The sequence below is a fragment of the Puma concolor genome, chromosome C1, assembly GCF_028749965.1.
Source record: "Puma concolor isolate L17-30 chromosome C1, mPumCon1.1.hap2, whole genome shotgun sequence".
NCBI lineage: Eukaryota > Metazoa > Chordata > Mammalia > Carnivora > Felidae > Puma > Puma concolor.
This window is the reverse complement of record NC_141674.1, coordinates 106,436,040-106,462,340: the sequence shown is the minus strand read 5'-3', so window position 1 is coordinate 106,462,340 and position 26,301 is coordinate 106,436,040. Positions and strand designations below refer to the sequence as shown.

Genomic DNA, 26,301 nt, shown 5'->3' with positions numbered 1-26,301 from the left:
CCCCAACCCCCACCTTGCCCAAGAGTGGAGTGGGCAGCACAGGTGGCCAAGTGCTCTTCTTTTCTCACCATGTAGTATCCTGGAAGCAGCTTCTGCAGAAACTCCGCCTCTTTATGCTGGACCGTTTTAATGATGAATTCATCGTCACTGGACACATAGAAGAGGGAACCACTGGCCCCAGAGCTGCAGAGTTCAATCAGTGGCTCACTGCAGAGGGAGTACTAGGGCCCAGAAAGAAGAAAGCAAGAGGTTCAGAAATACCAGGGCTTGTCCAACCAGAAATTAAGTACAGATGCAATCCTAAAGTACAGAAATTAAGTACAGATGCTATTCTAAAGAAAGACTAGAAAAGCAAGACTGTGGAGAGAGGGTTTTCCTTTGGGAGGATCCCTCTGGTACTGGAGTCATAGGGTCCTGAGATCCAGAAGCTTACCAAGTAATCATCAGGCCGGATACCAAATAACTCCCGAAAGTAACGGAAGGCAACAGGTGCATAGGTTTTGAAGCGAAAGTCATTGTAGTGATGAGCAGGAGTCAAGTTGCTCCCTTCACTGTAGGGTTAAATAGAAGAACTTATAACTTACCAGTCCTTGTCAACCAAGGAGTCTACCCTGGACAGACACTCAGTCACCCAGAGGCAGGTCAGTACATCCCTTCTGAGAGAACCAGAGGTATTAAAAGAGTCGGTTACTTAACGGGACATTCACACAATATGGGGATTAAGACACGGGCATAGAGAATCACACTGCCTCTTACCTAGTGCACTAAATTGCTTTTACGGCTCACTCCACAGGCCAGAGGCTCATGGAAGTACTCAAAAAACAGCATCTGCTCTCCAAATTCTCCAGTCCCACATCACCCCAACTAAGATCAAGTTAAGGACTGGACAGTGGGCACATGCCTATGTTAGATCTGACCCCTTAAAACTGCCCTCAGGTTGATATGAAAAAGCCACACTTCCCAGGAAATTCCCATGAACATTAACCTCTGTACCTGGGAAAGAAGATACTCTCCACCACATAGAAGTCTTGCATGAGGACATCACGCTCTGGTTTGGTACTCAGGCTTCCCACAGTGTGAGTAATGCCTAACTGGATGGCACCTTTCAAGGCAGATGAGGTTGTCTGAGAAACAGAAGAGAAATGAGAGGAAAGATTCTAGTATTAAATCTGATCAGAACAATAAACACTCTGGAGGGAAGAGCCAGAAGAAGCACTCCAAAGGCAAACGCCCTTCTAATACTTCAGACTAAGCTGGGGCAATCCAGTTCCTCCAACCTCTTGCTTAACTCGGCAGTTACGCCTGGTAAAGACTGGCAGGGTACAAAGATACACAGTAGCAAAGGCAGACTGAGTCAGCCTCAGCTAGGCAAGGTGTTCCCGCCTATCCATATCTACATTTGGAAGATAACGTCCGGAGAGAACAATCTTATACCTCACTCCAAAGGTTCCTGCCCCCAGAGTACCTGGGGCTTCTCCAAACATTTTATTCATGGAATACAGAATGTAACTAAAATTAACTGATATTTTGATTGACTACCTGGCTACAAAAGGCCTTTTAAGTCCTTTTAAGGCAGGGCCTGATTGGTGTCCCAAGGACAACAGAGTGGCACAAAATTGTTCCTAAGTGAAAAAAGCCTGAAAGACTCAAATTATTTCCACGGGAAGTATTTAGAATTAAAATGATCACACTGTGGTCAAGAGCCCCACTCTTACAATCCTATAGGAAATTATCAGATCATCTAGATCTGTGCTGCCCAATACACACCAGCCATGCATGGCTATTTGTCAACTTAAAATCAAAATAAACTAAAAATTCACCTTTTCAGTCTTACCAGCCACATTCAAGTATGACCAGTGGCTACTACCGGATAACACAGATTATAGCACATTTCAATCACTATGAAGTTCTACTGGACAGTTTTGCTCTAAATGATTTCCCTCATCCCCAATCCCCATCAAATATTAAATTAAATGAGGTACTTCTATTTAGTCCTCATTAAGCATTAAAATTAAAACTAAATAAAATTAAAACTAGAGGCTGGCTCAGGCGGTAGAGCATGTCTCTTGATTTTGGTGTCATGAGTTTAAGTCCCATGTCAGGGGTGGAGATTGCTTAAAAAAATTTTTTTTATAACTAGATTTTTAAGTGTGTGACTCTCCAATTAGACTAGAAACTCATCTTTTTGTCTCAATGTTCAGCACATAAACAGAGCTCGATATATATCTGTGGAATTGACACTGGGCCTTGGGCCCATTCCCAGGAGGGCCAGGTGCCTGACAGACTTCAGTCCACCTCTATTACTTGGGACAGTGCAATAAAGGCAGAGAACACATGTAAGAAAAATCTACATGGGCCAGAAACAGGACTCCAAGAAATCATCACACCCCATATTAAGCAAAGTATAGATGCTCAATGGAAGGTTGAACACTGTCCCTTGGGAAGCCTGAGAATCTCCAAAGTAGTCCAGAACTGCAAGTAAACTCTAAAGTCCAAGTTGTATGATAGTTCTTGCACAAAGCCTTAGGATATCAAGGAATGAGACAAAATGTGGAGAATATCATCAAGGGGACAGAATTATCCCTTCCTGGAGTAAGATGAAAGGGTTCCACCCAGACATACCTTTTTTTTTTTTAAATGTTTATTAACTTTTGACAGAGACAGAGCATGAGTGGGGGAGGGGGAGGGGGAGGGGGGAGAGAGGGGGAGAGAGGGGGAGAGAGAGAGAGGGAGAGAGAGAGAGAGAGAGAAAGAAAGAATCCGGAACAGGCTCCAAACTCACAGACCGCAAGATCATAACCCAAGCCAAAGTCGGATGCTCAACCAACTGAGCCACCCAGGTGCCCCCAGACATACCTTTTTATATGTCGTCTCTCCTGAGGAATCAACACCTCGGTGGCCTATTTTCTTCATGGGCATGCCAGAGGCATATGGCACCTGGAAAAAGACGAGTCAAAATTAGCACACGATCCCCATGCCATACACCATACAGCTACTGTGATGGTACATTAAAACAAACCAAAACACTTGGGGCACCTGGGTGGCGCAGTCGGTTAAGCATCCGACTTCAGCCAGGTCACGATCTCGCGGTCCGTGAGTTCGAGCCCCGCGTCAGGCTCTGGGCTGATGGCTCAGAGCCTGGAGCCTGTTTCCCATTCTGTGTCTCCCTCTCTCTCTGCCCCTCCCCCATTCATGCTCTGTCTCTCTCTGTCCCAAAAACAAATAAACGTTGAAAAAAAAAAAAATTAAAAAAAAAAAAACAACAACAACAACAAACCAAAACACTCAACCTACCCTTTCTAGAAGAACATTTTATAAAGTCTTCACAAGATTCATTCCGTGCAAATACACAGCTCTAATGTTGCTTCCCAATGAATTAACTGGCTAAAAGAACACAGAAAATTCCTAGGCACAAATATTTCACTTTTTTTGAGAGAGAGAGAGAGAATGCAAGCTGGAGGAGATGGAAAAGGGGGGACAGAGAGAATCTTAGGCAGCCTCCACGCTCAGCACAGAGCCTGACGTGGGGCTCGATCCCATGATCCTGGGATCATGACCCCGAGTTGAAATTGGAGTTGGACTCAGCTGCCTGAGCCACCTAGGTGCCCCACATGCTTCACCTTTGATCCTCAGAAAGATGACGTTTAAAAAATGAGTACCAGGGTGCCTGGGTGGCTCAGCTGGCTAAGTGTCTAACTCTTGGTTTCTGCTCAGGTCATGATCTCATGGTTTGTGAATTTGAGTCCCTTATCGGGCTGCACTTGCTTGGGATTCTCTCCCCGCCCCCCCCCCACCTCCCCTATTAGCACTCACTCACCTATGCTCTCTCTCAAAAATAAATTAAAAAAAAAATGAGTATCATTAAGGAAAAGCAGAAACAAGAGAACTACGAAATAGCTGCTCCAGGAAAAAGAACAAACCTCAGTTCACAGAAGGAGATAGGTTAAAAGTAGTTCCACAGACCTTTTTTCACCAACCTCCTTTCAGAAATTACTAACTCTCTAACCTTCAACCCGAACTGAACACTATTTGCCCAAAGTGAATTCACCAGTAACAATGATCTAGCCACTTGCAAATGAAAGTACTGCTAGTTGAGGCACAAAAAGCTGAGGCAATAAGAGGACTCCTGAGACAGGGGCCTCAGGGCCATGAAGAGATTCCTGTGAATGAGATATGGCTTTGTTTTCCACCCACATGACAGCCCCTGAAATGAGGAAGGAGTAACACAGTACAGCGGCTGGGCCTAGAAGGCAATTCCCCACATCAAGATGAAGCACAAGACACAAAGGTATTCTTCATGAAGTCAATACTCCTGAAGTTAACAAGCCAGAGGCAAAAAAGCCCAGTCTAAATAGGGTGTGATGATCTTAGGGCCTGATATTCAAGTTTTACTGTTCTTGCTGAGGCCCTTAGTGTCAGAAAACCTTCAGTAAAGAATCTCAAAGATCTTGGAAGAGGTTCTCAAGAGAAAAATCTAAAATCACAGGCCAAAGGGGGTCTGCATTCTGAAGCCCTGTCATAAAACCGAGGAGAGAGGCAAGAAGTAAGAAGAGGTTTAGGAAATAATGAATAGAAAGAAAGGTAAGCAAATGGAAGATATTCTGCACAGAAAAGAAAAATTTAGGCAATTAACAGCATCTGTATGGTTAAAAGAAGTTCTTTAAATTCACTGAAGCTATGTAACCAGAAGGCAGTAACAGCAAAAACCAGAGAGTGAGCTTTAGTGCTGGACTTTGCAGGTTTTAACCCCAGCCTTATTGATCCCACTTATTAATTGTGTGACCCTGGGCAAGTTACAGAACCTCTAATTCTCACTCTTCTTATCTGTAACACATGGATAACAATGGTACTTAGTTCACAGCGGTGTTTACAGGACTAATTAAGAATAAAGGGCACTTAGGTAAATTATTTACTCTCTGGTACACTGTATTTGATACATTAAAAAAAAAAAAAAGATAGGGGCGCCTGGGTGGCTCAGTTGGTTAAGCTCAGCTCAAATTCTGTGTCTCCTTCTCTCTCTGCCCCTCCCCCCAGTCGCGCTCTATATCTCTCTCAAAAATAAGGGCTAAAAAAAATTTTTGTAATCATCAATGTGAGCTATTAATACCTACAATAAACTGCAACAAAAGTAGTTGTATAATTTCTAGCTTACCAAAGACATGTCAGAATCTAGTCTAGCTTCCAAGATCCGAGGGTTAAAAATAAAGATGTTATAAACAGGTATCCTTCTATCCCAGAATTAAAGCTTTAGAAACATGATACCAATATAAAACTCACCTCAGATGCCATGGGTCTCTTGATTCCAGATGCTGTTAAAAGAATAAACAAAACACAATTACAAGTGTGTACACACACACTAGTACCCACAATCTCTATCAAGCACACTTAAACAATCGGGGTTTGCGTCAAACTAAACCCATGAGCCCCTGCCTCTTGCTCTGATACTAGATCCTTTTGGGAAGGGGTTTTAAATATTCATTCCTCTTCTTCCTCCATACTCACAGAACCCTTATGCATATTCCATTCTTGTTCTAGTCCCTTTTCTTACTCAAGTGATCATATTTTTTCTGGAAAATATATCTGTTCTTGATACATTTAACCATCAGTCAAGAGGGTCTCATTTGATACCGGGGCTGAAAGAGAACAGGTATAAGAGATACCTAAAGACCCACTGGAGAGTCTAGGGCTTGATAATTTTTCCTATAGAGGTAAAAGGGTAAGAACTTTTAAAGCCTATCTATGGTGCTTTACTCCTAATTATTTCAGAAAAAAAGGTAAAGAGTTGATCTATGGAAATGAGGCAGCTAAAGACGAGAAAATGCAATGTCAAAATAATGAAGATTCTGCATCTCTACCTCCTCACCTTGATTTCTGCTGTAAACCCAACAGGAATTTGTTGGCATTTACTTACTAAAGTGAGTTTTACTTACCAAATATTTAATCAATGCAGATGTGTAAGACAAGTGTGTGGTTCAATCTCGTATTATGACTTTTATTCACTTAAGTTTAGGAAAGATTTTAAGAATATATTTAGCTAAAGTGATTAAAAGAACCTATCTGTAGAAAACCTACCCTGAAAGGTTAAATCAATTCTCAAGGGTCTGTCATCCCCATAACTTTCATCCATGATCATACTGGAGACACATGAACACTCAGAGACAGACTGTCCTCCCCTTCATATTGGAGAATATTGATCTATACCTTCAAAGACTACTGATATATCACTTTAATCTAATTCTAATGAATTCAAAGGGAATAAAGATTAGCCATATTAAAGAAAATTAAAAAGAGGAGCCTGATGGGATGGATCTTCAATAATGTAAGTTAATACTTGAGTAGGAAGACCCCAGTTCCACTATATGTATAAGGATTAATGGTGAGGCAACAGACACATGGGATTAAGGGCAATAAGGTAAAGCTCTAATTATGATTGTTTAAGACAACTGATCAAGGGCCCTGAGAATTTCAGAATACAGCTGGGCTCAGAGGCAAGGTTGTGATAATTAGCCCTTAGTTGTACAGAGGCCACAGACCAAGTATTTCTGTTACCAATAAACAGAGCAGTAAAATTTCCTTCCCTATAGTGAGTGAGTCAGGGTGGCAAAAAATGGGGAACAGATGGTTTTCATTCCTCTTCCCAAAAACAGAGGCAATGAAAATGTCACCTAGCTGTTAGGAAGATATGCTGCATAAAATGACCCAGAAAACTGAAAAACCAGTAGAGCCCAATAATCTATACCCTTTAGAGATGCTTCATCTTCAATCATCAACTTACTTGGGTAAAAGACTAGGTAAATTAGTAATGGAATCCTAAACTAAGCTTCCAAGGAACAATAAACCAGGATGATTCAGATTTAGGATTAAAACTGCTACTGACCTACAATAAAGTGTCCACCACCAACAAAAAAAAGTCTAACCTTTTATATCTTATAACCTTTTAGCCAAGAGTCAACATGCTGAGCTATTTAAAAATCAGAAGACCTGGGTTCAAATCTCTTTTAAATCAGGAAAATTGTTCTCTATACTTAACTAAAAAAGAACCTATATTAGAAGGCTTATGTAAAGATTAGATAAGCTAAATCAAATAGACTATAAAGTGCTACACAAATATGTTCTGCATGATTTCTTTGTTGTTGTTGTTTATACTTGAGACACACACACACACACACACACACACACACACACACACACACACACAGAGGCAGTGTGAGAGTGGGGGAGGGGCAGAGAGAGCTGGAGACGGAATCTGAAGCAGGCTCCAAGCTCTGAGCTGTCAGCAGTGAGCCCCACACAGGGCTCGAACTCACGAGCCATGAGATGATGACCTGAGCCGAAGTTGGACGCCTGACTGAGCTACTACCCAGGCACCCCGACTTCTTTTTTCTTAATGTTTATTTTTGAGAGAAAGCGCACTTGTGCATGAGCGGGGGAGGAGCAGAAAGGGAGACAAAGGATCTGAAGCGGGCTCTGCACTGACAGCAGAGAGCCCGACGCAGGGCTCAAACTCACAAACTGTGAGATCATGACCTGAGCTGAGGTCAGACGCTTAACCGACTGAGGCACCCAGGCGCCCCAACTCTGTGATTTCTAAAGCAAGAGCAAAGTTGGGCCCGTAGCAAGGTTTAATGTTCAATTACCTAGACCTTCATGAAATTTTAATCAGCATCTCAAATTACTTGGCTCCTCCCAACGCGCCCCCCCTCCCCAACCCTCCTGCAAGTGCATACATGCAACTATGGAATCAGTGATTCTCAATGAGAAAATCAGTAGGCTTTCAGTTGAGAAGACGAACACTGATTCTGCACTCCTTGGTCAATGCTTGGCCTATCCCTTCCTTTTTTATCCCAGAGGAAGAGGTTTGGAAGCGATCTGGCAGAACCAAGAAAAGCCAACATCCAGCCCTAGTCTGACAGTATTTCCTCCTCTGTAGAGTAGTCGTCACTGGACAAAGTTAAACAATGCAGATAAAAAGGCAGATTAAGTGATTTCAAGGCACAGAGTTAGGTATATGGCTTTCTTACTCCCTGAAAAGTTCTATTTTGCTAGTTTTATCCTTTCCTAGTTTTATCCCACAAAAATTGTAGCTCTACAGCTGCTACACTCTTGCAAAAGTACCCAGAACCAGGATGGGAGGAGTTCACTTAGCAGAATTTTGGTGCCAATGGCTTAGCTATCAGCAAGCGCAAAACTGGGATTAATCCCAAGGACACTATAGCTGAAGCAGTTAGAACAATATTGGGATCCAAATAGTAATAATCAGACCAAGTAATATTCTCTTCAAAGAGGAGAACATGGACCTAAGATTTACTCTATTCCTTGCTTGAAGTTCTGCCCCTGTGGCACAGACCGGAGCTCGAATCTAACAAAAATGAACAATGGAAGGGAAGAGAAAAATATCTAGAGAATTTTACCAGTGTTGCTGTTAACACCCAGGTTGGTCTACAAACCTAATAAAGAACAGAGTGACATTTCAAGGAACCAGATACCACCTGCTAAGGCTTGACCACTTGGTCCAAAGCTCTGCCAATAAGAAACTGTCTACTAGAGAAGTCCATGAGACCGAAGAGTCAACAGCATTGTACCTGTTCACCTGATAATCAAACTTTCTCTTCTGTAAGTACAGAAGGAGGAGGAAGAGGAGGAGCTGAGGGAAGTGAAGAAGTTGGGGGGTTGGGGGGAGACCAACTCAACATGGCAACACCGGGCTTGGTAATGCCAGCCAGCCAATGTTTAAGGGAAATGAGATTCATCCCTATGGATAAGACTAGAATATGGTTTAGCAGAAAGTTTGTTTTCTAGCATCTTTGTGAAAAATTCTCTCTGATAAAGATATGTTATTATCTTATAATCCATATCCATGATCTATATATATCATTCTCTTTTTGGGTAGGGAAACAGAGTATAGGGCAGAGCTCCAATGTTAAAATTTACTTTACTCAGGGAAAAACTTTTCTCCTGAGAAACTGGGGGCCTGCCTCTTCCCTCTAAGCCAAAACTCTCAAGGATTATTATTAAAATGCCTACATATTGGGGTGCCTGGCTGGCTCAGTCAGTGAAGCATGCAACTCCTGATCTCAGGGTGATGAGCTTGAGCCCCACATTGAGTGTGGAGATTATTTTTAAAATACATAAATTTTGAAAAAGCCTACATCATCAGTCCACACCATGAAACGTGGCATGTGCTACAAGAAAGGAGAGCACATTACCCAAGGGGGGCAGATATGGAGGCTGACAGCTTAGCTATAAAGAAGGTCCTAGAGGGGCACCTGGGTGGCTCAATCGGTTAAGTATCTGACTTCAGCTCAGGTCACGATCTCACGGTTTGTGAGTTCGAGCCCTGCATTGGGCTCTGTGCTGACAGCTCAGAGCCTGGAGGCTGCTTCCGTTTCTGTGTCTCCCTCTCTCTCTGCTCCTCCCTCACTTGCACTCTGTCTCTCAAAAATAAACATACATTAAAAAAAAAATTTTTTTTTAAAAACAAAGAAGGTCCTGGACCCACCTCTCACCAGCTCAATTTTAACACCTCCCAACACCAGTTCAATGTTGAATTATTTCTGCTCCCCCACCTCATTCATTTATTTAAAAACTATTAATTGATCATTTGTTACATGTCAGGAACGATGCCAGGCACTATGGACAGAGCTTTATGTTCCTGACCTAGAGGAGCTCACAAATTTTTCTTTTTTTCTGCTATCACTTGGGCAGATCCTCCTAGTTTTCCTTAATGTTGACTGCAAGACTCAACGGAAATGCTGATACTTTTTTAGAAAGTATTTCTTTCCACTGGCAAAATGTTTATTTGTATAGCACTTTGAAAGCTTACAAACGTATCTCCTTTGACCCTTAAAACAGTACTACAGGCTTTGGGAACCATTTAAATTAAGGACTTAAGAGACATATCCACCAAGTATAATGTATGAAACTTGTTTGGATGCTGATCAGATAAGTAGTAAACTAAAAAGATTTCTGGGACAGGAACCTTGACAGGAGAAATAAATAACTACTACTAATTTGGTAGATGTGACAATACTACTATGGTTATGTCATAACTCCCTCCCTCCTTTTCCCCCTAAAATACAGTCCTGATCTGTAGGAATAACATTATGAAGTATTTATGCTGAAATCACATGAAGACTGGGATTGCTTTAAAATATTCTAAGGGGTGGAGGTAGGGAAATGGGAGAATAGGTGCAACCAACTTGCAAAATATTGCTGCTGAAGCTAGATGATGGGCACAGGAGGTTCTTTATAGTTTTCGTTCTACTTTGCGTACAGCTTAAAAATTTTATAATTAAAAGTTTAGGGAAAAAATACCACAGAAGGAAACAAGTCTGGATAATCAACTTCTTCGTCTGAGCTGGCTTGTTTCTGAGAGGTTTTCTCTGGTAAAAAGCACCCAGATGAAGTTCTGAAATAAAATTATATATTGCACTAAATTCCCAAGTCATGTCCATAGTCTGTTTCCTTCATGACTATGGGACTCCTTCTCATTAACAGGCCCTGGATGAAGAAACATTCTAAACAACTAATGTTGCAGCACTGAAAGCAAGAAATGAAGCCTTGACAAAAAGGCTGCATCAGAAAAAAATTAATCGTTCAAATAACTTATTTTTGAGTGGGCCAATAGATGATATAGAAACAACCATGGCAATATTGAACCCTGGTTACTCTGCAGAAAGAAGAAAATGTAAAAGACCTAGAGATGCAAGGGTGTACTCACTTTGGGAATTTTAAAAATTCCCAAAAGAATTTGGGAATTTTTAAAAATTGACAACACAAGCTCAGTCTGGCTAAAATCTACAGATGGGTTTTTTGTTTGTTTGTTTGTTTGTTTGTTTGTTTGAGAGAGAGAGAGAGAGAGAGAGAGAGAGAGAGAGAGAGACACCCCAGGATAGGGGGAGGGGCAGAGACAGAGGGAGAGAGATAATCTCAAGCAGGCTCCACACCCAGTGCAGAGCCTGACACGTGCGGGGCTCCCACAACCGGGAAAGTCGGATGTTTGACTGAGCCACCCAGGCGCCCCTGAAATCTATAGCTATTGATGAAAGTTGATTTTTAAACAAAACAAGTTGAAAACTCAGCTCCTTCAGTCATAATTAATAACCATTTATATTATGAAAAAAGTCATTCCAAAACGGCCTTTGAGAATTTTAGTCTAATCTTCTTTTTTAAGTAAAAGCAAAAGCATTAAGGGATGTGCTCAAAAATCACAAAGCAAAGGTAGTGACAGAGCCAGAACACGAATTCACATTCCTAATCCCCAATTCAACTCTCTTCTTTTTTTTTTTTTCCCAACTCTCTTCTAAGAGAGTTTTGTTTTCAATTTCCTGGCCACCTAGCGTCTAGAGAGCCCAAGCAAGCACCAAGGGAACTAGGAATACTCTACTAAACTAAATTAATCTCAGAACTTTTTTTTTTTTTTTTAATTTTTTTTTTCAACGTTTTTTATTTATTTTGGGACAGAGAGAGACAGAGCATGAACGGGGGAGGGGCAGAGAGAGAGGAAGACATAGAATCGGAAACAGGCTCCAGGCTCTGAGCCATCAGCCCAGAGCCTGACGCGGGGCTTGAACTCACGGACCGCGAGATGGTGACCTGGCTGAAGTCGGACGCTTAACCGACTGCGCCACCCAGGCGCCCCTCTCAGAACTTCTAAGAGACAATATGAACACAATTTTCTTCCCCTGAGATCTCCCATTTCTTTGAGACAAGGAAATCTTTTTTTCATTTTCACTGGTAAGAGTCCTTCTCCTTCAGTCCTCCTTCTCTCCATCTTAAATTAACAATAACGACAATTCTGTCCCTCTAGTAACAGCCATCAATGTTACTGGCAAGAAGAGTAGGAAAATACCTTTTGCTTCTTTTAGTGAAGTTATCTTTGTTCTGGACCAAATAATGCCTGTATTCTAGAGCAGTAGAAACCTCTTTCAAGTCTAATATTTGCAAGAGCAGGTCCTCACTAGTAATAGAAAAGTACCTTTTTGTCTCTGTAATAAAACATCAATAACTTGGAGACAAAAAAAGAACTCCATCTCAGATTACAGTTTTCTTTTTGGTGTGTGTGGGACCATGACTGGCTCTGATTAAAAGCATAAGGCTTTTATGATTATTGAATTTTCAGTGGACAAAAAGAAGGCATCTGATAGACAAACTCTTTGTGTTTGTTTTGTTTTAGGGATCTTGGAACTGACTGCAGAATCGTTACCAATCCTTGGCACGTTAACTTCTAAGATACTTTCTGAAAGAATGAAAGAATCAATAACTCCACATCTTATGCACAGAAGAGCTCAGAATTTTGTCGTTTTTCTAGGAGAGCTAAGGTCAGAAGGGGAAGTTGTCTTCTATACTACTCTCTCCTTCACCAAGGATTCCTGGTTCAGTCAGTAACCATTCAACAATAAATAGTTAATCTGGTTTAAAATCACATTAGTTCACACACAGACTTTCAGGTTAGTCAGGGGAGCAATAGCAGCACAGTGGGTAGAAATGTGGGCTCTGAAATCATAACACCTGAGGTTTGAATACCTGATCCATCACTAACTAGGCAAGCTTGCACAAGTTAGTGAAAATTCTCTAGGCCTTGGTTACCTCATGTATAAAATAAGCAAATAATAACATGTTCCTCATATGGCTGTTAAGAGAATTAAATAAATCACGTATAGCATTTAACATATGATAAATGCTCTATAAATACCTGGTAACTATTATCTGCATTGTGAATTAGGAAACCTATCTACAGGATGGGAAGGGTCAGAGAAATGAAAAATGCAGTAGAAAGGGAAAAGAAGAAGAGTTTGGACTAATTTAATGAAACAAAAGGAAAGGAAGTTATGTGAAGATTTTGAGGGAGACAAAAAGGTAGTTGACTGATTTGTATCATACTGTGGAACTGTAAGAAAAGAACTTTCTGTGTTAAGATAGCATCTTTTTTGGGAAGGGCAGAGAGAAATGGGAGCTAACATCAAATAATGCTTGCAAGACACCCACAGCCTTCCCAGAAGAAGGCCATGTAGTGACCACTACACAAAGTCTGTCACTGTTACGGGGAAAAGAAGCTGGCTGCTAGTTACTGCGAGGAGCTCATGCTTCTTCAGCACAGATACACATCAGATCTACCTCTCTTACGGCTGACCCCACAGCACAGAAAGTTGAAACCTAAATGAGGAAAAACAGAAAGTTATCACTTACTTCGAGGATTCTACTTGCTTACAGCAGAATAAGCATATTAAAAAACCAAAAACAAAACCCCTCTAAAGTTTAAAATTATGAACAGGGCTTACTTAACCCGATCCCTAGCACCATACTTGAAATGTACGATTTTTTTGCAGTTCTGAGTAAACATCCAAAAAACAAGAGAAGTTCTGGTAGAAAATTCCAAGAGTGGTCACAAAATTTGTAACACAAATTATTTCACTCTGGAGTGATTTCATATTGACAAGAAAATTTCAGGTGCAAAGCTCATTTGTATACAGGCATCTACCCTTTAAAAAAAAAAATGTGTGTACATTTTATTTGAGGGTCTTCCATTCTTGGAGGATAATCTGGTCATGCCTAGCAAAAAGTCTTAAAAACATATATGTACAATTGACCTAGAAGTGAGAATTTGTCCTAAAGAAATAGTCAAGTGGATAAAGACGTATATACAAAGATATTTACTGCAGCATTGTATGTAATAACTATTATTGGATACATACTGTAATTAGAAAAAAATCTAAACAAAAGGAAATTGGTGATATAAATCATGTCATAAATAGAACATATAAACTATTATTCTTATGTATATTTAAGGATAGGATATGAAAAAAGTTAAAAAAATTATATACTACAATACTTTTGTAAAACACTTATCTATAAATTCACATGTACTTACATACAATGAAAAGATCCAAAATGAGGTTGATTTTGTAATTTTAAATATTAATTTTCCCTTATCTATGTAAAATTTCTGGAAAAAATAATTACATAGATAATTTCATAATTAAAGAAGAGATACACAGGGATGGCTTTACTACTCCATTTTCCCTAGTAAACCACTACAAGATAGTCCCACACATACAGACCAATATCACTCCCTCCTCACACATTATCTCAAGCTCATTATAATCATATTGAGCGGCTGCAGAGATACACTAGAAGAAAAATGTGAAAAGAGAATGTCCAGAATGCACACAATCCCAAGCTACAAATAAGCATGACTCCTCTACACTCACTCTCTGCCACAAATCACTTTGAGATGTTTGTACAACCTGAAACATTCATCAGCACATATAAGAGGCTCTCTCTGAAGAGGTTTATCTTTCATGTCCTCCAGAATATCAGTATTTTCCTATAAAACGGGTACTTAATTTCAGCGCATCTCCTGGATACCAGGCCCTGAAAAATATAAAAGATCTACCCTCTAAATTATGAAAATAAGCTGGGAAATCTTTAATGTTACTAAAATAATTTCAAAACAGCTGAACCAGTCAAGTGCTAAAGTGGAAACAATCCAATCAATTTTGCTAAAATACAACACTGAATCATCACACCACGTCACAGAGTACTTTTCTGAGAACTCTGGACCAGTCTTAAGGAAGCACTCCATTTTGGTCCTCAGCCCCACCCTAACTTATGTTTCTGATGAAAAAGGTACTGGAGGGGCTGGTTTCTAGTCACTTGGCAAAACACCAATGTGACTCTCCATATATTTGCTTGTTAGCACTGAACTACTTGCAGACTAATATTCACTATCAAGAAGGAGAAATGTAGAGGAAAAGAAAAACCATCAATATAACTCTGAGAAGTATAAAAAGGCAAACTTCAGAAGGGGAAATGAGTTGACTTTAAAAGAGGAGATAACTGAAATATATTTCCCAACCATAAAAACCTCCGACATTAGAGTTGTTTCTCCCCCCACCAGAGTGTAGAACAAAACAGACTTGGCCTTAATACCAGAGCCTCTCCCTGCACTTTCAGAACAGAAGCATTTCCGTTGGAGATGAGATGACATCATCCATCAGATGAAAAACTAAGAGGCAGTGTGTGACTGACTTCAATGTTTGAAGTACACATATAATTTGGGGACGCCAGAGGCTGGCCGGATGTGCATTCCTCAGACAACTGGAGTTTCGCCTGGGCAAGTCATACAGAAGCAATCCCAGAGACCTAGTTCAATGACTTTCCAATACTACCACATCAAACGTGTCAAGGATACCTACACAGAGCACAAAGAGATATAAACAGACTTTTGGGAAGCAAAATGCTAACTCTCAGGGGTTCTCTTGGTTGAGAAGAGTGAGAGCCAGAGGTTTTAAAAGGAAAAAAAAGGCAAAAGCAAAAACCTACACAAAACAGAAACACAATCAGCCCAGTTATCTGCTGCACTTTCTAAAGCAATCTCTCTGGTCCTTGTTACCCTGAAATACTGAAAGCCATTTTAATTACACCCCTGTAGGTGCGAGGCACAACATGTTCTCCAAACGAAAATACTGAGAAATATGTTTGAAGTATCAGCCCACCTCCTAAGCACTCAAAAAACTGTTTAGAAACAAACAAAAAGGTACCATTACCACCGCCTCAATAAGGACTAAACCAAGCCACATCCCAGAGGAAAGCTAAATGTTGTTTCCTATCAAGTGTCAAGTTTTCCTAAGGATCTTCTAGAAAAAAGTCAGAAAGCCAAGGATGCTCCTAGAAACAAAAGCTACAAAGCAGTTTGATCTACCAGTCCTGAGGTCACTTCAGATAGCAGCCAACTAAGTAGCAAGGAAATGAGTTACAAGATTACTAAAACTCATCCTGTAACATACCAGCCTTTCTACAACACCTCTGCCACTAGTAACAAGCTCTCTGAACCTCAGTTTCCAGATTTGGAAAATGAGGTTAATTAAAATACCTCTTCATTTCCCTCTAGTGATAAACTTTTACTTCTACAAGGCAAATTTCATGGTTCTCAGGCCTCATATATGTTTTCTTGGCACTAAAACTTTGGTTGAAAAAAAATTGTGTCCTTCTGAAGAGACAGGAGTCTCCTGGATAAGCCACTCATGGCCATTGATTTCTTGGCAGATCACCACCTCCTATTTCCAAACCTGGCTCTATCTATCCTGAAAAAGCAAGGACTCTTGATGGATCGGAATGTACATGCTTTAGCAGAGAAATTTTTTTTTTTTTAATTTTTTTTTTCAACGTTTATTTATTTTTGGGACAGAGAGAGACAGAGCATGAACGGGGGAGGGGCAGAGAGAGAGGGAGACACAGAATCGGAAACAGGCTCCAGGCTCTGAGCCATCAGCCCAGAGCCTAACGCGGGGCTCGAACTCACGGACCGCGAGATCGTGACCTGGCTGAAGTCGGACGCTTAACCAACTGCGCCACCCAGGCGCCCCAAGCAGAGAAATTTTAATATCATTTCCCCAAACAATGCACTTCAAGGCAATTACAAGGCAATTACAAGGAATTACAAGGAAAATAAGAGATAATGTTACTTTGTTGTCATCCCTTTTATACAGGTTCTTTTTTTAAGTTTATTTTTATTTATTTTTTGAGAGAAAGAGAGCACGAGTGGGGGAGGGGCAAAGAGAAAGGGAGAGAGAAGATCCCAAGTAGGCTCCACACTGTCAGCACAGAGCCCCAAGCAGGGCTTGAAATCATGAACTGTGAGATCGTGACCTGAGCGGTATCAAGAGTCAGACGCTTAACCAACTGAGGCCACCCAGGTGTCCCTATACAGGTTCTTGTCAATGAAAATTTGAAGTTTACCAAGTTTGTTTACCTACATTGTTCACTGGAAATCTACTCTACTTCAACTCATTATGTATGCTAAAAAGACCTCTTCCCATTCTTTCCCCACAACTTCCCTCGCTTATCTTCCTTTAGACCACTCCCCATCAACACTGCTGATCTTTGGGATAGTGCTTCTTCTGGGTTAAACCCACATTGCTCAGTTAAGTATATAAGGTAAATAATAAGATATACTGAACTCCCTGCAAAGAACTTGCCCTCCTTACTCTTGCCAAAGTCTTCCTCAGACTCAACAGAAAGGAGCTTTTTCTGGAATCAGATGTTTACCAATACACTGTCTACAGGGACAACTGACTGGCTCAGTCAGTAGAGCATGTGACTCCTGACCTCGGGGTTCTAAGTTCGAGCCCCATGTTGGGTGTAGAGATTACTTAAAAATAAAATCTTCAGGGATGCAGAGTCTGCTTGGGATTCTCTCTCTCTCTGCCCCTGTCCCACTTGCGTGCATGCTCTCTCTCTCTCTCTCAAAATAAATAAACTTAAAAATTATCCTTAAAAAAAAATAAAACCTTTAAAAAGAAATACATATTGTCTACAGCCATTACAAACAAACAGACTGGAATTTCACAGGAGAAGAAAGAAAAATGACTGGGAGACAAAGTTTAAAAAAATGGAGGGGTTGAGGAAAGAAAGTTCATTTCATATAGAAAACTGTAAAAAGAATGATGGAAGCTCACAGGAAGTATGAACAAAACCAATCAACACATACACAGAAACTAAACAATGCTCTCCTTTGATAGGAAAGGGTGGGGGAGTGAAGCGAGATAGGGGAAACTGGCTAGGAAGGGGTTTCCTCTAGGAAATAAATATCATCAACCCAAACACTCTCTCTTTGAGACTGAATGGTGGGTTGGGGTTTGGAACACAGAGAACAGAGATTCCCTCTACCAGGCTATCAGAAAATAGTATACTTCCTCAAACATACTTTTATCCATGATCAAGAAACACACCCAGTCAACAGAAAGAGAGAAAAAACTAACAACTTTGCTCTTACTTTATGTCAAGCAAGAATATCCTAAAATTCTAGGAAAGAAAATATCCAGATTAAAGGATAAAAATAACCACCTTCTTTCTTTATCCCCAGTTCTGTCTTTGGCCTGGTTTTATCTCTGTTATTCACTTCACAGGCTACAGTTTCCATTATATTATCAAAGAAACACAGACTAATAAAACATGTAATAACTAGTAGCTGGCACCTATTGGGGCAAATATTAATCAGAAGACGTTTGTATCAACCCAGAACCGCACATAGAAACCAACAAAACATACAATTTTGAATCCAAAGCCAACTTATCAGTACATTATTGCCAATTAATATCTGATACTAGACACCTAAAAAATCTGTATAATCATACTTGACCAAGTTTGAGCAGCCATGGCAGAAATAAATGGTTAAACAAAAACAGTGACATTCCGATGTCAGTTTTCTGTCAGAATCTACCCAAGGGTACAAAAGTAAAAAAGAAGTGTCAAAACCCCAATGGAGAAAACAAACAGCAATATCTCTCCCTACTTACAAAATGTCAACCAAAATGGTGAACCTAGTCATATTCTGACTACATGACATTCTGTTCTATCTTTATATTTCAAATTTCAGTTTCTCACTCCAGTAAAGTGGCTTAAATCGTATTACTATCCACTAGAACAGAAGCACTGAAGGGTAAAGGACCAGCGTACAAATGTTTTACACTGGACACAAAGAACACGGATGGGCACCCGGGTGGCTCAGTCAGTTGAGTGTCCAACTCTTGATTTCGGCTCAAGTCATGATCCCAAGGTCATGAGATTGAGCCTTAGACGGAGAGCGGAGCCAGCTTAAGATGCGCTCTCTTTCTCCCTCCCCTCCCCCTCACACGAGCGTGCACACTCACTCATTCTCTCTCTAGAGAACAAGACAGAACACAGACAACAACAACAACAACAAAATACTCAACAAAATCCCTACCATTTGGAGTTATCAGATTACAGGCTAATTTACTAGTGGGGCTCTTCTGGGAAGAAGAGAGCCACCAAAATCAAGGATTTATGAGGCTGGCCCTACTATAAAGGTCCCAAGCAAAAATGCTTCAGTCCTGTATTCTCTGGGGTTTCCTTCAGCAGTTACATGAAGTCAGGAAAGGAGCTATAAAGTTATTTCCAAATCATTTGTGCTCATGATAAAATCACATAGGTGAAGGGCCACAATTTCAGAAATGTTCTTGTCTGAAGCAAAAAGGAACTACAGGTTCATGATCTTCTAATGTTTCAAGTACTTTTTCTTGGGGGAGTCACGCATGATTTTATTACAAAGCTCTTATTTCAGAGAACAGTGTACACCTTAGCATTCTAACTTTACGTTCTAACTCCTTCAAATCAAGTCTCCAAAACAGAAACTCCTTACTCCCTTCATGGTAGTTTAAAAAAGGATGCAGTGGCTTATTTCAAATCCTTTTTTTTTTTTTTTTTTTTTTTTTTTTTAAGATTTTGTTTTTAAGTAACCTCTATACAACAATGTAGGGCTTGAACTTACAACCCTGAGATCAAGAGTCACATGCTCTACCAACTGAGCCAGCCAGGCGCCCCTGAATTTCAAGCTCTTGATAAACTAGTCAAACTACAGATAGGGAAACAGGCTCTCTGCACACTGGTGTGACAGATGGTCATACTGTCAACAGCACCTCATCAGGGCTAATTTTATTTTTAAGTGGTGCCACTGTCCAAATAATGAGGATGGGGAGAAAGCAAAAGAAGAAGTAAATTTCCTTTGCACACTAAACCGCTGAGACTAGAAGGCAAACTGCATCAACTTTTATTAACAAAGTGTAAGAACAAGCACATGATGATGGCCGCTGTAAGCTGATATTCATTTATAATTGCTTCCCCCAAATCCAAACATGGTAATTAATTATTCCAATGGGAAACGATGTCAAACATCACTTAGAGTGTATGGTTTGATCTAACCTCTGTATTTCACATATCAGCAGAATAAAAGACCAGCTCTGACTTAATGGTGAAATACTCTAGACAGGGAATGACTGTTCCAAATAATCTGTCCTTTTTAATTTGAATTCCAAAAGATTTTGAGCCTCCAAAGGTTATAGGCAGCTTATCTAAGACATCAATCTATCTCTGAATCTTAACGTTCTTAACCTTGAATCTATTTTCAATATTGTCAAAGAGAGTTCCACCAAAACTTAAGTGAGCTCAGCTAAACATCTAAGAACAATAAATTGGTTTTAGAATGGTTACAAAACCCACACACACAATCTCCTACTTGAATTTCTACAAAGCCAGCCTTCTTACCTTTAACAATTTAGGAAATCATAAACCATCACTCATTCTTGTCAATGTCCTAATTCCCCTGGTACCATCCAGACACAGCAACACTCACCCCCAATCACAAATAAAACCCATTAAAAAATAAAATAAAATAAAATAAAAATTCTAATAGCCTTTTTTTGCATCAGAATCTAATATCCTTCTTCTTCAATCACATCCTTAGAATGAAATATTTTACTAAATTAAACTTACTAAGGCCAAACCTAAGTGAAAGTGAAGATACACAAAAAAAGTCAACACTATGGATCTGGACACAAAAATCCCATCAGGTTTTCAGGACTATTTATAAACACTTTTTCTTAATTTCTTAATCCAATTGTTTCAACATTTGTCAAAGAAGCAAAGATGGAAGGTGTGAGAAACAAAAGTAAAAATAAGAATCTGAAGCTATTTTTAGACATTTTTATACTTTGACTTCTCATATGAACATCATGGAGTCAAGGAGCTGTAACGTCCACTGAAACCCAGTATTTTATTTTCTGGTGAAAACACAATAGGACAAAAACATTTACACAATCTGAATTACTAACTGCTAGCTGTAGGATCTGGCAGTAAACATAAAAATATCAAACAATGACATCTGAAAAAGACAGCAGGACTATCCGAAGCAGCAGAGATGGAAGAGGAGGAAGATGATTCCATTAAGTGACAAAAGAAATTTTCCTTTACTCCTAAATCTGCCCACATGGCCAATACTTCCATGGGACAGAGGCTGAATCAAATCCTGGAACATAAATACATGGTTTTCAAGGTTACCCTGGTTCTAATTGAACACCTAACTTCTTATAAGCTTAAGAACTACACACAACCTTCTTTTCTGCATTGGGGGAAAGAGAGAAAAGGTTTAAATTAAGGGACTACTCTAGAAAAACACCTGTTATTTTACCTCATCCTTCGCACTTAGAATGCAACACAAGTTGCTCTGGTCCTCTAATGCTTTTACAGGAAAGGCAAAAAACACCTCTCAAGAAACTAAAAATAGATGTACATAAATAAAACTGCAGCTTATGAAGAAGATACTTGTGACCATGTAGCCAAGCTCATCCCAGCTGGAATATGAAAGCGGGAACCCTCTATTTAGCCAAGTCAAAAGGCAAGGATGCAATCCCAGGCCTAAGGAAATGTCAACCTCTCAAGTACAGCATCCAACATCTGACAGCTTCTCCTGCCTGTAGAGGCAACAGTAACTGTGGAACACCAGACATTTCTGATGGAAGCTCTAGAACAGTTTCTGACTCAATGTCCACCCACCTCCCCACACTTACACACATTTTCCCTCCTACACACAATCTGCTGCTTTTCTTGTGGGCTCCTCTGCCCTGCCTCAATCTCCAGTAGTTTCTAACTACCCTGGCTCAGTGCTCCAAGTGCCGGTTTCCTGATACAGACTAAGCATTCTTCCAGTGCATTTCCTATTATGCAATATTTCTCCACAGCACGTACAACCACCTCCCAAGCACTCCATCCTTCCCAGGCCTAATTCCCATCACAACCTCTCTCAGCCTCTACTGTGCATCATTCCATCTTCTCCATCTGTTTTCTAGGGTCTCTTAATTCTAATTTTCCGCCTTCCTTCAAAACGCCCTATTCCCTCCCAAAGGTGGGCAGTCTGGAAATGGGAATCCTACAAGGAGGGTGTCTGATATAAATGCATGTGGGTACGAGCGCGTGCGCGTGGGTCGGCACTGGGAAGGGATGACGCACGAGGGGGGAGGCCTCTAAGGAAAAAGGTCTCCAATAACTCCCACCCCCAACAAAACCCACAATTCCCTAATTCCTCAGCAATCCAAAGAAAACGTCACATAACCCTTAAACATGTTTTAACCCCATGGCTTCTCTTCCACATTTTTATCCGATTAACCCCATAGTCAACTTGAATTCCACCTGCCTCTCACACTAAGTAATTCCTCTAAATACAAGGCCTCCGTTTACTTCAGTTTTGTCTACTTCTTTCGGTTTCCCTTCTGTTACCGTCCTACCCCCATTTTCAATCTCCATCCCTTTTCAAGTTCTCAAGTCGGTCTCCTCGAAGACAGCTTGTGTTTTTGAGAGCCTCCCTTTCCTCAATCAAATCCACCCTTTCCTCAGACTCCCCCTGACCGCTCAGAAAACCCTATTTGAAAACCCAACCTCCGTCCTCCTTACCGGCAACTCCTCGGACATTCCCAGTTACAGGTGCCCTCCCAGGTCTCGCTCTCGTTCCCATCGCACAGCCGCCATCAGCCCCCTGCCCACGCCCCGCCCTAATTACCTGAGGACGAGGCGCAGGAAGGGACGCCGGGATCAGCGGATGAAAACCCGACCGACGACGGCCCTGAAGAGGCCGACGCCATCTTGGCAGCCCCCTCCCCCTCAGCGGCCTCGCTCCCTTTCAATCGGGCTCTTCCTCTTCTCCGAGTCGAATTTTCTCCACGTCTCTTCACAGAACCCGCGTTCTGCGGGCCACCTCCCTGCCCCCTCCGGGGCCTCTCTCAGACACGTCGGGCTGGGTCCTGAAACAGCTCAAGGCCGCACCATTTGGCTGGCATAGGGGAAAACCGCCGTCTCGCACCCGCTCCGCAACTTCACCAGTGCTCCGAGGGAGCTACTTTCCCCTTTCACAAAGAAGTAGGCTCCAGCCCGCCGCCAAGACCCCGCGTCCGAACCTAACCACACCTAACGAAATAGGGGGCGTGAAAAGTCCCAGAGGAACAAATGCCCCCGCCCCTCCTCCCCAGCCACAGCCTGTTTATCGCCCAACCTCACTGCTCCACTCGGTGGCCAGGGGAAATCCGGGAACTGCTCATGCGCGTAACCTTTCCAGCGTTCCAGCCCACTCAATTGGGGGCGGGGGGAGAAGAGGGAGGCCCTGAGAGCCAATCGGAAGGCTGGTGTTGGTCACATTACACGGGTTCCTCTTGCCCTAACGAATCCACAGGTCGGAGACAAGCTCTTCCCCGACTGTGAACGAGCGCTACGGTGGCTCTGTGGGTCCAGTTAAATTCGTCTCTGTGAAAGGACCCGGCTGAGTTGCCGGAGCTCGGGATAAGGAAGAGTCTGCCCGGCTGGCCTTCAATTTTAGAGCCCAGGGTTAGAGCTCCCCACCGAGGCGCTGTTGTCAACTCAGCGACGTTAAGCCCTTGAATATCACAAAACATCACATGCGACTATTCTTCCGGCTTTACTGCTTGTTTACTGTTTGGCTTAACATGCGTGCTTGTCTTGCCTTCCTCTGAATGACATTCAAAACAGATCTACACTTTGCTTCAAGCGCAATGCTGGGCACAGTTATGGAATTCAGAAGACCTCTCAGAAAAAGCCACGAAAGGCGACCATATCACAGTCTGCGATCCAGGCAAACCCTTGGTTCTGTTAATCAGTGCACCGAACTGCACAGAGAAATTCCGCAAACCCTTGGTTCTGTTAATCAGTGCACCGAACTGCACAGAGAAATTCCCCATTCTAGTCTAGCGTTCGGATTAATAAAGTACCCTGGAGATTGTGAAAACCAGATGGGGAGCTGAAGACTGATCGGACTGTAAGCTGCTGAAAAGCAAAGACTTTCACTCTTGTATCTCCAACTCCTCCCATCTTGTGAGCCTGTACATGGTAGCGGCTCAATAATTATTTGTGAAATTAGTAAATGAAGAGAAATTGTGTGTGGGGGGGTCTTGGTTTGCAGCCCCCAAGATGGCCTGGTTATCCTCTATCCGGATGTCTTCCGGGTCCTCGAAAGGGAACCTAGGACCATGAAGTCCAGAGACTACCACTGCCTATTTTCCTCTGCCTTCTACCCCTCTCTCAAGATAGAAATAATTGTTTCCCTGCTGCCACTTGCTGGATTATTCATGTTCCATTGGGTATGAAGGTAGACAAACTACATGATTGCGTTGCCATTTCATTCAATAGCAATGGAATTGAACGACACTGAAGTATTTTACAGTTGCCTATACATATACCCCTCCACCCAACTAACAGTACAGGAACTAGACAGGTGGGAGCACACTGTCTAGCACAGGATTTGGCTCATAGGTCAAATAAATATTTATTGAATAAATTATACTTGTTTCCATAAAAGGCATGGAGTTGCTACCATTTCCTGAGTTATTTTAGAAATCAGCTGGTGTAGAACTAAAGCTGTTTCTGATTTAAAAATTGGAAATAGACCAATAAAGCCCTGACTCATACAGGCAGTAGGTCAAATAGAGGGATCTTCTCCCTGGGATTTGATCTATGAATTTGATTTCAGCCCTCCTGAAAAGAAGAAATCCCTGTTTTGTAGCTTCTTAGGGGTCTTTGTTTCTCTTTATGTACCAGAAAATGGCTGCTATTACTCCTACTACATGGTATTATGTCAGTCTGTTTACTTGTTAGTCTTCCTCACAAGACTGAATATTTCAGGGCAAAGATTACATCTTACCCATTTTCATATCTCAAGCATTTTATATCTCAAGCATCTTTGTGCCTGGCACAAAGTAGGTGCATAATACATGTCTCCTGAATATATGAAGGAATGAAAGCAAAATTCAAAAAGTGGGGCCAGGGTGTCTCTCATCTTTTCCCCCTTTACATTATCTCTGCCTCCACTCCCACTCAATCCCTGGGGTGTCCTCTGAGTCACAGAGCCACTCTTCCCCAGTAACATTCCTGGCATAGAAGACCTGGGGTGACGTGGCAGGGTGTGGAGGCAGAGGCAAAGCAGGACATGTTGGCTTGGTGCTCCAAGGAAACTGAAAAAGGAGTTCACCAATATATATTTTGGAAAAGTAGAGCAATCTGGTGATTTCAAAATAGGTCCACGTATACAGATTTGACAGAAATAACGTGAGTGTGCACACACATGCATACACACATAGATTTTATCATATCTTAGAATAGTCCCTAAGGTCAGAATGGAGGGGGCTAGGGGCAAGCAAGATCAACGTAGACACAAAATAAGAGGATGAGTACCTTATTCATTCAATTGTCATTCATTAATTCATTCACTGAATTGACATTATTTAGCCCCAACAATGTCCTAGGCACCATGAGAGTTCCTGGTATACCAGGTGAAGATAAAGTCCTCGCCCTCAAAAAGATCACAGACTAATGAGAGAGGCAGCCCCATAAATCATTAGAGTAAAATGTAATAGCTGCCATCATAGAGTATGTACAAGTGCTATGGGTTGACAATCATACTCTCAGAATAAAAGATAGGAAGAGAAGTTGATACAGGGTCTTGACAATACCACAGACTATTTGATATTGGAACTATTCCAGAGAATCAAGGCGGCATGACCTCCGTGTTTATGGAAACTGTGCCAGGAAGAGAGATTGGCGACTGAGAAGACTTTACTGTCTTATAGAACCTATAGAACCAGAATTTGGCCAGGTAGACAAGTAAGGAAAAGAATCCTAAGAAGGAAAAGCAGGCAGGCACGACGAAGAATTGAAAAGTGATACTAGAATAGGACGATGAGGCAGGAGGTGAAGCTGGAAAGGCAGGGAGAGGCCAAACTATGAAGGATCTTGAATGCCATGTTAATAGTAGTTAGCACCTACTAACCATATGTGCTTACTAAATCCTGTGCTAAGCAGTTTACAAGATTAATATCTCTTAATCTTTGCAACAACTTTAAAAGATAAGTATTATTCGTCCCACCTTGTTATTTTCTTAAGTAGGTTCCACGCCCAACGTGGGGCTTGAAGTCATGACCCTGATATCAGGAGTCGCATGCTCTACCCACTGCGCCAGCCGGCGTCCCTAGTTCCAGTTTACAGATGAAAACTAAGATTCAGCAACTTGTCCAAAGTCACACAGCTAAAAGATCTTAAACTCAAACTCAGGTATGGCTGGCTCTAAAGCTATGCTCTTAAACACACTACTATTCTGCCTCAAGGATTTTGGACTTTAACCCGTAGATGATAGGGAGCCATTAAACATCTTCGAGTAGAAGAGTGGTTCCTACTAGAAGCAGAATGGAAAACGGACTGGAAACTGACCTCTTCTAAGTGAAAATTTGTTGACTCCTAAATTCTGGACTTAGGGTAGTAGGACTCCTGGAGTCACCGAGCCCAATCGTTCCACAGTCCAGGTCCGCGCGTGCTAGAACGGGGAGCTAGGTTGTCTCCGCGTTCCCGGTGGGCGGGGCTGCAGAGTGAGCAAGGCGCGGCTGACAGGACTAGGAGCCTCTCGAAGCTCTGCTACTTCTGCCTGTAGACTACTGGCTTCCGCCACCGCCT

At 41.6% G+C, this 26,301-nt stretch overlaps 1 protein-coding gene across 9 annotated transcripts in view; it reads right to left on the bottom strand.

Moving 5' to 3' along the window:
- PIP5K1A (phosphatidylinositol-4-phosphate 5-kinase type 1 alpha) overlaps nucleotides 1-26,204 on the bottom strand; it is a 38,830-nt gene extending 12,626 nt beyond the window's left edge. For 2 of the 9 annotated variants that reach the window (XM_086718184.1, XM_086718190.1), the window contains exons 1-7: nucleotides 22,352-22,886; nucleotides 13,117-13,155; nucleotides 5,278-5,309; nucleotides 2,857-2,937; nucleotides 994-1,124; nucleotides 434-551; nucleotides 69-221 (exon numbers count right to left, since the gene is read on the bottom strand). In XM_086718184.1, the coding sequence (XP_086574310.1) occupies nucleotides 69-221; nucleotides 434-551; nucleotides 994-1,124; nucleotides 2,857-2,937; nucleotides 5,278-5,309; nucleotides 13,117-13,155; nucleotides 22,352-22,433 (636 nt within the window). In that variant the 5' untranslated portion in view covers nucleotides 22,434-22,886. Of the gene's footprint in view, nucleotides 1-68; nucleotides 222-433; nucleotides 552-993; nucleotides 1,125-2,856; nucleotides 2,938-5,277; nucleotides 5,310-13,116; nucleotides 13,156-22,351; nucleotides 22,890-25,720; nucleotides 25,877-26,061 lie in introns of those variants that run through there. The other 7 variants (XM_086718183.1, XM_086718189.1, XM_086718187.1 and 4 more) reach the window with 6 other exon arrangements.
- Nucleotides 26,205-26,301: the final 97 nt, after the last annotated feature.